The sequence below is a fragment of the Sorex fumeus genome, unplaced genomic scaffold, assembly GCF_029834395.1.
Source record: "Sorex fumeus unplaced genomic scaffold, SorFum_2.1 ptg000014l, whole genome shotgun sequence".
Taxonomy (NCBI): Eukaryota; Metazoa; Chordata; class Mammalia; order Eulipotyphla; family Soricidae; genus Sorex; species Sorex fumeus.
Window position 1 is genome coordinate 24,102,407 of NW_026606071.1, and position 16,229 is coordinate 24,118,635.

The 16,229-nt window shown below is 40.8% G+C and overlaps 1 protein-coding gene across 2 annotated transcripts in view; it reads right to left on the reverse strand.

Moving 5' to 3' along the window:
• Nucleotides 1–1,229: 1,229 nt before the first annotated feature.
• CMKLR2 (chemerin chemokine-like receptor 2) overlaps nucleotides 1,230–16,229 on the reverse strand; it is a 49,101-nt gene continuing 34,101 nt past the window's right edge. For both annotated transcript variants that reach the window (XM_056111792.1, XM_056111791.1), the window contains 3 exons: nucleotides 12,128–12,188; nucleotides 9,578–9,701; nucleotides 1,230–4,969 (listed from right to left, as the gene is read on the reverse strand). In XM_056111792.1, coding sequence (XP_055967767.1) covers nucleotides 3,874–4,941 — 1,068 coding nt within the window. In that variant the 5' untranslated portion in view covers nucleotides 4,942–4,969; nucleotides 9,578–9,701; nucleotides 12,128–12,188 and the 3' untranslated portion in view covers nucleotides 1,230–3,873. The remainder of the gene's footprint in view (nucleotides 4,970–9,577; nucleotides 9,702–12,127; nucleotides 12,189–16,229) is intronic.

The window sequence follows — 16,229 nt, forward strand, 5'->3', positions numbered from 1 at the left end:
CTGCCTCTGTGGCAGGCGCATTCCGTTTTACTCTCTCCTTTTGGCCACCCACACTTTTAGGGCAGTTTTAATACCGATTAACCGTATGTGCATATATTGGGTATGTGGAAGAAAAAGAATATTCAGAAAACCTTCACTGATGGAGAAGCATGCACATTTCACAGACTGGACTGGATCTTACTTCTTGGCCTGGTCCATATCTTGCTGTGCTCAGGGCTTATTTCTAATTTACTGCTCAGCACTCCTGGCAGGGTTTAAGGTGCCCATATGCAGTACCAAGTTCCACTCAAAACAAGCACTTTAATCCTGTACTGTCTACCCCGCCCCACGGGCAGGAATCTTCTCATCCACTTTATACAGACTCATTCAGTGAAACAGACCTATTGTACTGAGTTGCTGCTGGTAGAAGAGCTCATCTGGTCAAGTAATGGTCAAATGCTACAAAGAATTTTATAAGAATTATATAAGAATTTTGTTTGCAGCTGCAGGTGGCAGGAGAGATAAGCAGGTAGGGTGCATGCCTTGTATGCGTTTGAGCTGGGGCTGCATATAGTCCTCTGAGCCTTGCCAGGAGTGATTCCTGAGCACAGAGTCAGAGGGAAGCCCTGAGCACCATCAATTGTAGCCCCCCCCCAAAAAAAACAAAAACAGTTCATGGGGGGAGGAAGGGGAGCGCATATGTAACTTCTCTTTTACAGTGGTTTTAGGAAAGAGTGAATACCTGACCTTGAAGGTTTTATTTTTATAATATCATTGCAGTCATTGTAGGCCGAAGAAAAAATATCAGAACATTCTTGCAGACAATGTTTTCCCCATCTTAATCTGATTTCATTTATGTGTCACTACCTTGAATGTAGGAAATTGCTTAAAATCTCAGGAAAATTAAATTTGACATGAGTGTATTGAATAAAATCCCCACTAACCAGTATTTAGTCGAAGAGACCAGCAGAGGGCAGCACATCACTTTCTAGAAAATCAGAGAGCCTGTGGATTCTGGAAATTTCCTTTCAATGCTGCAAAGTGCGGTGTTGAACCTAGTGAATAGAAACTAAAAATAATTCACACTACGACATATAAGAGGGATTGAGTAACAAATAGCTCAACCAAAAAGTGATAAGAAAATTAACAATTTAGTTGAGAGTGAAATTTTAGAATGGTTAAACTATAAATGTCAGATAAAATAAGTGGTGAACGATGAAGCATGTGATTAAAATTTAGAGTCCAGAGCCTGGAATAAAATATTTAATGATAATTTTTATATTTTAAAACAATACATTAACAGAGTTCAGAATTTGAGAGATTATATAATGAAGTCCTTTTTGTCTTTCAGGCTTCCTGTTCACCTTTATAAACACAATGTCACCAGGTTCTTAGCTATTCCTAGAATTAATCTAAGCATATGCCAAGACTGCTGTAACATACAACACATAACTGTTCTGCACTTTGCATTTGGTTCCTAGAAATAGTCGTGAATATCTCGGAATTTATCTATATCTTAAATATTCCATACCAGTACATAAAAACATACAACCATTTTTAAAGTTACATAATCCGTTGTCTTATTTTAACCTGTCCTTTGGCTCTCTAGGTTGCTTTCCATTGTCTTGCTGTCATGAACAGTGCTCATATTAACATATCAGACAGTGTACAGAAGGAGCTGTTTTTGAGTCTAAGAACTCAGAAACATAGACATACGGAAAATAAATGATTTTCTGAGGAAGGAGGAATAGTACAAAAGAGGGCATTTGCCTTGCAGAGGTCCAGCCTGGATTTCATCCCTGACACCACATATAAACCCTGAGCACAGAGTCAGGAGCTAGGACTGAGCACAGCTGGATGTGGCCCCCAAAACCAAGAAATTTACAGAGGGGCAGGTGTGGGCTGGGGGAAGGTTTTCTTGCTTTGAAGCAGGAAATAGAAAAAGATAATTGAGAGAGAGAGAAAGAGAGAGAGAGAGAGAGAGAGAGAGAGAGAGAGAAGAAAAGCGCCTGCCATAGAGGCAGGTAGGGGGTGAGGGGTGAGGGGTGATGAGAGGGAACCTGAGGACACTGGTGCTGGGAAATGTACACTGGTGGAGGGATGGGTGTTGGAATACTGTATGACTGAAATCCAATCATGAACAGCTTTGTAATGGTCTATCGCACAGTGATTCAATAAAAAAGTTAAAAAAAAAAAGATAATCGAGCACAACATTTTTGTAAACCCCATAAGTGATTCCAATGACTAAAGTCTTGTTAATTTTCATAATTTTCATTAGCGCTGGGCAGTTTAGGAGTTTAAAACTGACTCATTCAATACCACAGTAAGATGCTATTAAAATACAAAAAGCTAAATTACACGAGGAGGTGATTCAGATACACATAAAATTGATAAAAATCAAAATTATTTTGTGGCTAAGCAAGTAAAATTCAGAGGTTCCTTTTTCTTTCTTGGATTCTTTAGCTTTTCTCCTGATCATGGGATCTAGGATTTGTCCCAGGAGGACCAAGAAGGCAGAGACCATGAAATCTGGGGCATGATGAAAGTTTGGGATATACTAAACTGTGCCACACATTTCAGAGGAATGATATCCCAAACTAGATCTAATTGTCATGATGTCAAGGAGATTAAAATTAGAAGCATATTTCTCACCGAGTGGTGGAGTCTGTACCCCTTTGCAATGAAGCTGAGCTGTCAGGTAACTGCTTTGACTCATGGAGTACTGTGGAAATAATACTGTATCAACAGTTAGGCATAGCCTTTAAAGGCAGTAGAAACGTCCATTTGTTTTTTTGTCTGGCTACCCTGAGGTGCCACATTAGAATAACTGTACAGAAGAAGAAGAGAAGAAAGGGTGAGGGAGAAACCAGTGTGGGAGAGGAGAGAGATTTGCAAGGAAGGAGAGAGATCTGCTCAGCCCGTGTCCCGCTATTCCAAAAGCCAGATGGGTCTTTGCAGTTTAACTGAGTCTCCAGGTATTTATGCAGTAGAGAGATAATCTTTTCTTCTGTTTGACCATCAGTGTTGTGAGTTGTTATAATAAAAATAATAATAACAACAAACAAATTAATTGTTGTTTTAACTAGATTTGGGAGCAGATTTTGGGGGGGAGGTCACACCTGGCTGTCAGGATTAAATCCTGTCTCTGTGCTCAGGGATCACTCCCAGATACACATAATCAAGAATAGTTAATTTCAATGTCTATATAAACTAAATAATAACACAAACTAAAGAAATTAGACTAGTTTCATTTTAAGAATATCCAGGGATAAGATTCAGTGGTAGAGTATATACTTCACTTGTCTAAGACCCTGGGTTCAATCTCTCACACTCACTGTTTTTTTGTTTTTGATTTTGTTTGTGGGCCACATCTGGTGATGCTCAGGGGTTACTTCTGGCTCTGCACTCGGGAATCACTACTGGCAGTGCTCATGGGACCATATAGAAAGCCAGGATCAAAACTGGGTCGGCCACGTGCAAGGCAAGAACCCTACCCACTTTATTATCACTGTAGCCCTCAGTGGGACCCGCTCTTAAAAATACATAAATATACTTTAATAACATGTTTTAAGTGCATTCCTCATCTATGTCATGCGAGCTTTATAAATTTAAGGAAAGATTAAAATACAATAACTAATATTGCCTCAACAATATTTGCTGATGAATCCACTGCATACTTAGCAAGAATGACACATCATTTAAATTGCTGAGAAAAGGGAAAAATAAAGAGAAGTCTGTTTTTAACTTGTGGGGGTTAGAAATGGGTTGCCAACAAACTGACTAAAACATTAACAAATTAGGGTCAGCTGTATATCTGGGAAGCAAATAATCTGACAGCATCTGTCAGGGGGCCCCACACAAAAGCCTGATACCGATTTGGGCAAGAGTGCTGTTTCATTGGGCCGTTTCCAGGAGACACTGGGTCCTGGTTTCAGAGTTCTTGAGCTGTTCACTCATGGTGCCTGAACAGCTGACTTCCCAGAGTGTGTACTTTAGTATCTCGGCAACCGATGTCCGAAAGTGCACTTGGAACTTCTTACTAATCAGTACATAAAGGATAGGGTTCAGACAACTATTGAGAAATGCCAAGCCAATGGACAGCGGGATTCCAGCCTGCAGCACCTGGTGGAAAGAGCCCGTGTGGTGAATTGTGAGTTCCCAAATGCTGAACAGGTGAAAGGGAGTCCAGCAAATCAAAAAGGCCGTAACGACGGCCAGGATTGTCCAGAAATGCTTACTGGAGACCAAGGTACTTCGCTTCTTCACCTTGAAGATGAGACACAAGTAGCAAATGCTCATTGTCAACAAGGGGAAGAGGTAGCCAGCGGTGACTTTCACCCAGATCAGAGTGTGGTGCCTTAGCATAATCAGGTCAGGATCATGCTCATGATAATTAGTGTAGCAACGAATGCGATTATTGAACTCCCGAATGTCCCGAAAGTAAAGGGCTGGACCGCCCATTAAAAAAGCCAAAAGCCAAACAAAGATAGTGACCAGAAGGGAGTTTTTTAGGGTTCTGTGGCGGTGAGATAAGACAGGATGGATCAAGTGAAAGTAACGGTCCAGGCTGATCACTGTCAGGAAGAAAACACTGGCAAACATGTTCAACTGGGCAATGAAAGAATTGACCTTGCATAACCATCTGCCAAAGGGCCAGTGGAAATTCATGGCCACATAGGAGATGTAGAGGGGTAGGAAGAGAAGAAAAATGAAGTCTGCAATAGCCAGATTGAGGAACCACAGAGTGCTGACAGTTTTCTTCCACTTGAATCCTGTGAACCAAATGACAACAGCATTTCCTGGAATTCCCAGCACAAAGGCTAAGCAGTACAACACCAGAGAGATGCAGTGAGCAACCCCTAAGTGAACTTTTTCCTCCAAGTCAGGCTCTGGAGTATAATATTCTGAGGTATAGGTGTAGTTTTCATAGTCGTCATATTGCGTTTCCTCTAGATCTCCCATGATCTTGCTAAGTGGAGAACAAGGAAATCTATAGGAGCAAATGGAAAAAGAAAACAATTTTAAAGAGAAGAAATGTTCAGCAGATGATAAAGAACACAGGATAAAAATATTCCATCTTTCGCATAGGATAATACTTTGATTAAACTCTTGGTATCCAAGGTTTGGTGAACCTTGCTTTTCTTCTGTTTATTCTCAAAGATTTGTAAGGTGTTCAACATAGAGTAAATTTAAGTGATGGACACTAATAATAGAAATTTCTTTATAATGCTTATAGGGGTGATTAAAAGTGAGTCTAATATTCAACAAGCATTTAATATGTTCTTACTGTGTATTATTATTTACTAGAAGATGCAAAAGAAAACGGGTTAGTATTACCAAGAGATGACTTCAAAACCTGTATTTGAACTCTAACTGCTCAAGCTCTAGACAAATTCAACGGCTTCCTCAGCCCCATCTACCCTGACTCATATGCAAGCACTAGAGAGTTTCCCTCACTGTTTTTCACCCATGTATTTTTTCTTAATTAGTTTTGGAGGGCACCAGCAGGTAGAGCATTTGCCTTGCACAGGGAAGACCTGGGTTCGATTCCTCCGCCCTTCTCGGAAAGCCTGGCAAGCTACCAAGAGTAACTCGCCCACACGGCAAAGCCCGCAAGCTCTCTGTGATGTACTCAATATGCCAAAAATAGTAACAACAAATGTCACAATTTGTTGTGAGACGTTACTGATGCCCACTCAAGCAAATCGATGAACAACAGGAGGACAATGCTACAGTGCTACAGTTTTGGAGGTTCTCATAAACTCAGGGGACTCACGGGCTTCTGACTGTACTTAACCAACTGGGCTGAGCTTCAATACTAGGGCCCAAGAATGTGGTGCTACCCTGGAGAGCCAGGGAGCACCAGGGCCAGCCCAGCTGTGGCTCTGGGAACTGCAGAGTCACACCTGGGGAAGCTTGAGGGCTCTTGGGCTATACCTGAGGACACTCAAGTGACTATGAGTAACTGGGGATCTAACCCCTGTACTATCTCCTAAGCACCCCAAACAAAAAAATTTCTTAGCATCTTCCCAACCCTACATGTAGCCAGCATCTGAATTCTTAATATTCAGCTCAAATGCCATATTTCCTGAAACTACCTTCCCTCAAATAATTGCAATAATAATTGCTATGATTATAATAATAGTCCATGTTACTGGGAATTTGCTAGACTGATACTATTTCAGTCACATTAACATGTTCTGCCCTTTACTTCCATAATTTAAATGTCGCCAGGAGCAGGCAGCTTTAATGGGTGCAGTGGTCCAGGTCAGGGAGACAATGGGGTATCAATGTACTGAAGAGCAGTGGATGTGCTTTCCGTGACTGGTTTTCCAGCCAACTGTTCCCATGTGGAAAATGCGAGCTGAGTCGTGCCACAGTTTCAGAAGAATGGCTGGATATCTATATATACTTTTTAAAGCTTCCAACTTGCATACTACTGTTTGAAAGCGAAACAGCTGGAGGCTGCATTCAGCACAGCTACAAATTGGTGGCCCGAGGGCAGCAAACTCTTGACACTGCTGACTTTTTCAACAGAGAAGGAGAAAAACTATACATTAAACTGTAAACTCAGAGTTGACTTTCTGTGAATGATGTGCCCCAGGTCACGAGGAAGCAACTGTAAAATGTAATGCTTCTCAGAAGCCTCTTGAGAGAGCCCCACATGAACTTTCTGACTTAATTATATATGGAAGACAGGCTCTACAAGCGGGGAAAACTTTTACACAAGAAAAAACAAATGTCATGAACATGATTCTGGCTTTGGGGGTTTCAATTAGAGTTGACAAGAATGACACTGCTGAGAAAAGCCAAATAATGGATCAGCAGAAGGACCAGCGCTATTCTCTGGAGCTGTGACAAAAACTACTAGTGCTTGAAAGGAGATGGTGGGTGGGTGAGTAAATGAGCCTCACTCTGCTTCCAGAACTCTCTGCTCAGAAGACGGCCTTAGTATCTCACGATGATTCATTAAAATTTAAAAAAAAAAGACTGCATTAGTGTGGCTTTAATCCCCATTGCTTGTCCATTCCCCTTTGTAAAATGTGCTCTGCCACAAAACAAACTCAACTTCATTCCTAGTGCAAAGTATAACTTGACAGTTCTCTTAACCTACAGGTGACTGGTTTATTGTCTATTCCTAGTGCTTTAAATAGGTTCAACTTTTAGATGGTAATAGGGATGGGCGTTAGTGTCAGAGCAATGCCTGTTACTATATTCACGGGGACTGTCATTTTGAATCACAGCAATTATTATTCTCCAGTCCTCTGGACAACATTGATCTCTGTTGCCATGTCTGTGACTCTGCTCCTTTGCACTCTCCAGTACCATGTGGGGCAGGGGTCCTGACCACCTTCACAGGAGGCATTGCTCTGACACTAACTCCCATCCCTTTTACCATCAAATTCTGTACCAGCTGTTCCTAGTCCAGAACAGCTTTTCAGCAACTACTGGGCAATATCTAGATATGTTGACTGTCACAAAATGAGTTGGGGGAGGGAGGATATATGCTACTAGAATCTAGTGGATAAAAGTTATGGATGCTATAAGACATCCCATAGTATATAGCCCTACCTACAACAAAGAGTTATCTTGCCCCCAAAACCAAAGGTACTAAAGTTAACAAGAAACCCTCCTCTATTCATAATATTCAGTCTGAACTCCAGCTGCTGAATCTGTCCTTTACTTGTGGGGGTTCTCACCTTGGAGTCTTGGCTTATGCTAGTCTAGTATATCCCATAATCAGCTCAACAATGCAATTACAGACTTTGCAAGTTCCAGGTCTGTGTTTATTTACTTGCTTGTTGTTTTGAGAGCCACATAGAGAGGGGCATGTGGGCTATTCCTAGTATGTACTTGGAGGGCACTCCCATTGGTGCTTGTGAGACCATGTAGTGCTGGGGATGAATTCAGGTCACCTACATTAAAACTTGCGTTGAGGTGGTTGAGATCTCGCTCTCTCTCTGGACCTGATGTATGTATTTAACAAGTGTTAAAAATGTTTTATGTATTAGTGGAGGGAAGTGGATGCTGATAAAGAGATTGATGTTGAATGTTTTATGTCTGAAACTTAATCACGAATAACTTTGTAAATAGTGATGCCTCAATTGAAAAAAAAGAAGAGCACACATATACATAAATGTTTGCTGTAGATGCTAATATTTCAATATTAGGAGATTTTACAAAAACTTCTCAGCGTTTAGCTCTTATTGACAATTTTTCTTTTGGGGGACTCCCAAGAGGCCCTCCTGGCAGTTCTCTACTAACAAGGCCAGTGGACCCAACGATACGGTGTTACTTGGTTCTTTTGGTGCAGATGATTGTCTGAGATTCTACAGGTCAATAGCTGCACCCAGTGATGCTCAAGAAACCACATGATTCTGGAGATCAAATGTGGGGGCTGTGCAAAGAAAATATCTTAAGCCCAGTACTATCCCTCTGGCCCCAGAGGTGCTGTTGCCATGGTCACCACCAATTCCAAATCACTCATTTTCAGGTTGCTGTCAGCAGTTCAAGTTGCAGTATGTTGAATGTTGTGACTTTTGTTGACATTGTGCTTTGTATGTCATAAGAAATCAAATCAGAAACCATTGAAGAAATTAAAACTATACAAATATAAGAAATATTTCAATAAAGTGTGTGATGTTTTGAGGTCTTATCTCAAAATAATACCTGTGAGTTCCAAGTAAAAATGTGGTCAACAAGGAAAGCTTCTTGCTTACTTTCTGAATTTCTGTCAACTTAAAATTAAGGGTGTTGGGCTAGAGTGATAGTATAGGAGTTCAAAACCTGGAACCCCATAAAGTCCCCCAAGTTCTGCCAGGAGTAATCCTTAAGTGTCTACAGCCATACCACCCTGAACACACCTGATCTCAGCTGATATCGGAAGCTAAGCAGGGTCAGGCCTGGTTAATACTTGGATGGGAGGCGTGATCCTTGAGTGCAGAGCCTAGAGTAAGTCCTGAAAATTGCTGGGCGTGGGCCCAAAACAAACTAAAAATAAAATAAAATTAAGGTTGTAAAACTCTTATAAAACTTTTTAGGGCCAGGAATGTAGCTTAAGAGCCCTCTTCCCAGACTAGTGCTGGGTGGGGTTCCCCCAAAAACATTACATTCTGATGTATCATCGGTGATGTTTTTAATACTTATCTGCTTATTTTTGGTGGTATAAGAGAGAAAAGACACACACAAAAAGGACACAGAAAGAAAATATGGGGGTCCAGGGAGATCTCTCAAAAGACAGAAGTGTATATTTGGCAGGGGAGGTGAAAGTCCCTGGCTCCAAAAAAAAAGAAAGAAGAAAGACCATACAGGGAGATTTGTCCTTTATTTAGCCATGTTATGTGTGTATATGCATATGTATACATACTTATATATATATACTTATATATGTATATATACTTTTTTCCTTTTTTTTTCTTTTTTTGGGGGGGGTCCACACCCCGCAGTACTCAGGGCTTACTCCTGGCTATGCATCACTTTAGGGACCACTTCCGGCAGGGTTAGAGGGACTAAATAGAATGCCAGAGATTGAACCTGAGATGTTTATATACAAGACAAGTGCTGTACCTGCTAATTATACAATCATTCTGACCCTTACCACTGGATATATCCTTTTGTTTCTGTTTTTTTTTTAAAGCGATGGAAGGATGTGAATAAAGACTTCTTGGTGAAACTGAAGAAATGTCAGCAGTTTAGGAAACAGCAGATTGGTTAGGCAGAACCTAGAAACGAAGGGGAGCAGGCAAACAATAGGTTATTGGGCCTACGGCTAAAGGAGACATCATCCATTATGAAAGAAGTCAGTCCAGTGGTCTTGACTGTTAGTGAGTTTGCAATGAGTCACTCTATAGTCTGCTCAGTTTGTAAGTACTGGCAAGAGCAAATTTATCACGCCAGGAGGAGACTTTGAGACTTGACAGAAAGGAGGAAATAGCTACTGTGCTCGTCTTAAACCAAATGTGCAGTTGAAGGCAAATAAATAATTCTCTGACTGAACTAAGACAAATAAAGAGTGGCCTGATGGTAATATCTTTTCAGGAGGTGCCAGGCCTCACAGAAGACATGACTATATGCATGGCCCATCCAAATCTGCTAGAAGTGTGTGGAAAATCTGGGTGTGGCACAAGTTTGGCAAACTGTTCATAAAGACTGAGGCTTTGGTGTCCAGAGAATGCCATGAGGTATATTTACTTCAGGCTTTCAGCTGCTGTGAGGACCAGAGTTATCATGTTCCTGGGTTACATTTACCCAGCTACTCAAGTGGCAAGTGTTTAGGACTAAAGTACAGAACTATTTATTGAATTAAACAAATTGGCTTCTCATCTAATCAGATTTAATAGGTGGTAAAACTGAAATTTCTTTCTAAATAAACAGATTTTACTGCAAGAGTTCTGGCAGAAAGTGCAATGATAAATGGTCTATAAAATTGAGATTATTTGGGGGGAAGGGCATCTGGTAGAAATGAGAATAATAATTATTTTTTTAAATGTAGCTGTAAATGAGGATTGGCCACAGAGGGAAACAGTTTGTTTATCTACCTTGACAAAAAAAAAAAAAAACCACAAAAAGATTCCTCTGGCAGAACATTTGGTAACTGCTGAGTGATTTAATGTTATTTTCATAATTTTGATTAAGATAGATATTTTAAAAAATATAATTGCAAATATATATATATAGCAGGATCTTAAGATAAATTAGAATAAAACTAATTTTCTTTTTTTTTGGGGGGGTGGGAGCACACCTAGCGATGCTTGGGGGAATATGGAAGGCAGGGGATTGTACCGAGGCCCTCTGGAGCAAAGCATACGTTGCATGTTCTTAGCCCATTAAGGTATATCTCTGGCTGCAGCTCTAGTTTTCTTTGAAAAGAAAAGTATGAAGTTGTTGACCTTTGTGTAGGTTGCTGTCTCTGTGGATTCCCCATATGCCCTGGTAAAATGAACTTAAGAACTGAATACATCTCCCATAAAAACCCTAACTGTCCTTGAGGGAACATGTATTCTGCTTCTGATCGTATCAGAAGACATGAGGTCAGCAAACGATTTTTCAGGGTCTGTTTTCTCAGGGAAGAGGGATATTTTGGAAAAGCATATGAATAGGGTATGAAGTTATCCGCGGCATTTCTCAGTGTTTCCCACTAGCTATAAAGTATATCCCCCACCCAGATTGATCTGAAGATGTTTAGCACCAGTAGAATATTTTACTGCCCTTTGGATAAATGGCCTCTACTTGGAAGGTCAATTAGCCCAGCAATATTTTATATAAAGATGCCCTGTTTATTCACCCAAGGGAAGTAAAGGGAATTTAAATTAGGAACCGAAGGTTGAGAAAGGTATTACTGATTTCTGCTGCTGGCTGGAAGGTGGTAGAAAAGTGATTATCAGATTCTATTCTCTAGTATCCAGATCTGGGATCCTTCAATAGAGAAGTATCTTGCTTCTCTGTAGCCTCATGTCATTTATTGCTTAGCATCAGGCATTTAAACAAATTATAGTATTTCCTGTTATATCAGAAAAAATGGAAATACTTTGGTTGGGCTGAAAGAGAGGGTGTATTTTGTAATAAAGGTCTTTGAATGTCATGTTTAAGCATTTAGATTTTATTTCACTGCCAAATTGGGAACAAATAAAAAATGCTTGTAACAGGGAGTGACATCAACAAATCTTTGTTTTTGTAAAGACCATCTGTAACAGTTCAAGAGATACATTGGCAAAGGATGAGAAAAAAAGCCAGGGCATCATTTAGGAGAATATTGCCACAACGGAAGCTAAAGAGAGTTGTTAGAATGACAACGAGGAAGATATACTTAAAGGACATTCATAGAATCTTTCAGGACGCCTAGCTAAACTCAGTCTAATCACAATTTTAAAAACATTTTTTATTGACTTGGCACTGAAAATCAACCTCAGACAGAAAATCTCACTGATTGTAGGCATGCAAATGTTTAATTCAGTTTAAAATTACAGGTGTTGGGAGAGGAAAAGTTTTGTCTTTATGAAAATGCAACAATTACTTCAAACTGGTTTTTTTTTTCTATAAAAAAGCACTTATGACTAGCCTGCAGGTCCAAGCTTCTGGCCCTGCCTTTCTGAAGCCATTGTGGACAGAGTACTATGTGTGAAAAATGTGAAAGCCAACACCCACTTACTTTCAGTTGTTTTGATGCTCCACCCAGCAGACTAGTACAGTCCCTTTGGCTCTGTTGATTGCTAGGAGGAAACAGATTGAATGATTAACCCTGGGTCAGGGAGAAATTTTTAGGCTTAATTGTCTTGCAAAACTTTAGGATAATGAGCATACAGACATAATTCAAATATCAGACCATAAAATGCTCCAGGGGTTCTGAAATGAGGCTGTCTGTCTGAAATCTCAGACCTATCTCTTCTTGACAGGTGGAATCTTAGACAAATCACCTACTACCTCCAGAACTCAGTTTTTTACTTGCTAAGTAAAGCACTATATAGCACTGTACTCCCTTTGTTCATCTTTGGTGACCTGAGGGCCTCCTTGGTGTGTTCAGGACCTATCACCTTTCTCCCGGCCAGCTGATAGTGATGGACAAATGAAGAAATGGGAGCCACATGGAGGTACATCTCTAGTCCGGAAGATTTTCTTCTTGTTTTTTTTTTTTTTTTGAGCCACACCCAACTTTGCTCGGTGCTTACTTTTGGCTCTGCACTCAGGATCATTTCGGGCAGAGCTAGGGAAACCATATTCCGTGCCAGGGATCAAACCTGGGTCAGTTACATGTAAGGTGAAAGCCTTTCGTGCTGTTCTATTTCTCCAGCCCCCTTCTGATCATATGGTTTACATTTTTCTTATTTGTATATTAATCACTTAAGTGATTAAGTGACCTGAAGCATAGAAGCCCTTCAAAAGAGTGTTTGAAACAGTTGAGTTTCTGAGAATGATGCTGAATTTATTTTTATTAATAAATTAATTTTTGGCTTTTCTTGGATCTACACTTAGGAATTAATCCTAGTGGTGTATGGGGGACCATGGGATGCTGGGAATCAAACCCGGGTCTGCCGTGTGCAAGGTAAACTCCCTATCCACTGTTCCATCACTCAGACCCCAGATAATGCTAAATTTAGAGAACAATTTCGCTTTCTTTTACAAGTAGTGTCTATGGCTGAATGAAAAAGCTAACCAAAACAAAAATAAACCACTTATTCCTATCAAGTGAGAATGACTGCATAGGAGGAAATTTAGGACAGTGAAAAAAGAAGCTAGTCTATCTTAGAGACTTCCTCATCCCTGCCTACCTCCCAGCTCCATTTTCAGGCTCGTCAGCATAAAGCAACTCTTACCATTGAGTACTGTGTCAGATAATCCAGCTACCCAGAATCCAGCTGATTTCTGGGGCTGTTTCTGACTCTACTGTTAAGTCACTACAAAAAATAGAGAAACCGGAAGAACCAGATTGCTAGACCAGGAACCTGTAAAGCAACTTCCATCTAGCTCCCGACAGCAGTTTCTAAGAACATCCACGCAAATGCACATTCTTTATTGCTGCCTGGTAGATTAAGTTCCAAAGCCCCTTTGCTGTTGGATTGCATTGGTTTGTCCTTTCTCACCCACAGGGAGTTTTGATTTTTTTTTAAATTTTTTATTGGTGAATCACCTTGAGGTACAGTTACAGACTTACAAACGTTCATGCTTGTGTTTCAGTCATACAATGCTCGAGTACCCATCCCTCCACCAGTGCCCATTCTCCACCATCAATGTTCCCAGTATCCTTCCCAAGTTTCAATTTATTGAGTTACACCCATCACAGTGCTCCTGAGGCACACCCAATTCCAGCAGGCACTCCCAATTCTCTGTGTTTATCATTAACCTCTCCTCTGTGCTCTCCTTAATCACATATCCCCAAATCAGACCCTGTAACTTGTAATGTAAAATTCTCCTGAGGACTCCGGATTTTGCATATGTAAGTGAAATACTGTTTTTCTCTTTTCTTTATGTCCTTTTGTAGTTTATTTTAGTACAATGTCCTTTTTGTATAGACACAACAAGACAGTTAATGCTATGCTTTTGTAACTTGGGAATTAATAGACTCCGAATAATATTTACTCCTGGGTATCCATCGTGTTTACTTGACTTAAGCCTCAGTTGCCCTTAGTTCCTAACACCCCAAAAGGGGGGACCCAGTGAGGGACAATGATAGGCCCCAGGCAAGCTTAGCTGGGTCCATCAAAAAGGGACAGTCTACATGCCATAGAAGTATAATAACTGGGGGCTGGAGTGATAGGACAGTGGGTAGGCCATTTGCCTTGGCACACAGCTAACCTGGGTTCAATTCCCAGCATCCCATATGGTGACCTGAGCACCGTCAGGAGTAATTCCTGAGTGCAGAGTCAGGAGTAATCCCTGTGCCTCTCCGGGTGTGACCCAAAAAGGAAAAAAAAGTATAATAACTTAGGAGCACGGTCATGGAACAAACTCTGACACAACCTCAAAACAAGTGACTGTATAAGGACCCTGCTGGGGTTAGGAAGGACTAACCTGGCCTGAGGACTGTAGTCTGGTGTATATATAGGATATGTCCCCAGGAAGAGCCACCCTTTAAGCTTAATATATCTCTTACTGTGTCCATACAAAATGACTAGAAATATTAGAAGTAAATTTAAGATGATTACTTAAATAGATACTGGCTAAGGAAAGGAGAAAGCAATACATCCTTAGATAGAATTCTGTCCTTGGGTGGATCTTCTAGCAGGAATCTAGAGTGCTGAGCACTTAGGTGATATTTTGTCCTTGAGTATCTCCTAGGAGAACTTCCCCCTGAAGGAAGGACTGTACATCTATTCATTGTTTATGATAATGTTCTACCACATCTATGTGTAACTGCTACCTCCAACCCTTCAGGATTTCTCTATGACTAATACTGTGAGACTTAAATAAATGGCCACTGATTATCAATCAGCCTGGTGGCTCCCATTCCTTCATTTGTCCATCACTATCAGCTAGCCAGGAGGAAGGTGATAGGTCCCGAACACACCAAGGAGATCCTCAGGTCACCACAGATGGGTGGGTGACCACCCTCAGGGACAGTGACAGTTTGCTCTTAGTGAACTGGAAACAGATGAACCTAGAAGACTGCACTGCTAAATGACCTCTCCGTTCCTCCTAGACCCTGCTATGGATTTTTCTCCCTTGTCTTCTCAAGCCAAAGATACTCTCAAATACTGCACAACCCTAGTCTTGATATAGCCTTTAGGTATAGAACACCAAGGAGAGAGAAGAAAATGAAAAGGAAAAGAAAACCTTTAACAATTCAGATAGAAAGGGGAACACCAAGTGGAGGGTGTTTGGAGGATCCTCCCAGGAGGGGAGATGCAGGTTGAAAGTAGACCGGACTGAACATGTTCGCCACTCAATGCCTCTTTTGCTGATCACAACACCCAGGAGGAGAGAGAGAACAAAAGGGAATGCCCTGCCACAGTGGCAGGGGGGGATGGGGGGATGGGAGGATGGGGGGGGAGGGATATTATCCTGGTGGTGGAAAATGGGCACTGGTGGAGGGATGGGTATTTGATCGTGGTATGACCGAGATCCAAGCACAAAAATTTGTAAATCTACAACTGTACCTCATGGTGTTTCACTAATAATAATAATAAAAAAAGAAAACCTTTACTTTATTTATTTATATTTTAAATCCTACACTTTATTTATTTGTTTATTTATTTGGCCCTTTGTGTCATGCCCTCCCCATTGTACTATCACTCCAGCCCTGAAAGGAGAGTTTTAATCCAGATTCTAGCTTCGATCAAAGCCCTCTGATCAAACTCCACCGTTAGGCCCTAAGAACTACATTTTGTCCTCAACCTAGCAGAACCCTTAAAGGGAAACTTGCTTATCGGGGGACCAAGGCCTCCTAGAAGACAGGTCCCATGGCCATATCTCCAGCCTTCCTCTTATGACCTTTTTTTTTTTTTTTAAATTAAAACAGGGATGAAGAGATAATTCAGGTAGTAAGATATTTGTCCTTCCATGCAGTCAACCCTGGATCTATCCCTGGCTAACTGTCTTGGCATTCCAGACTGTTATCTCGGACATGGGTATATTTTCTTGATCCTTTTTTCTACTTGCTCCACCCAAAATTTCAGACTGACAAGATTACCATGAAGCAAGTTATATCAGATCATAGAACTGCAGGGTTAAATCCTGCTTTCAGTTAAAAATTGGATACTTTATTCATCATGACTTATTTTTTCCCCATTAAGTTTGATTAATGAGTTGTTTTTGGT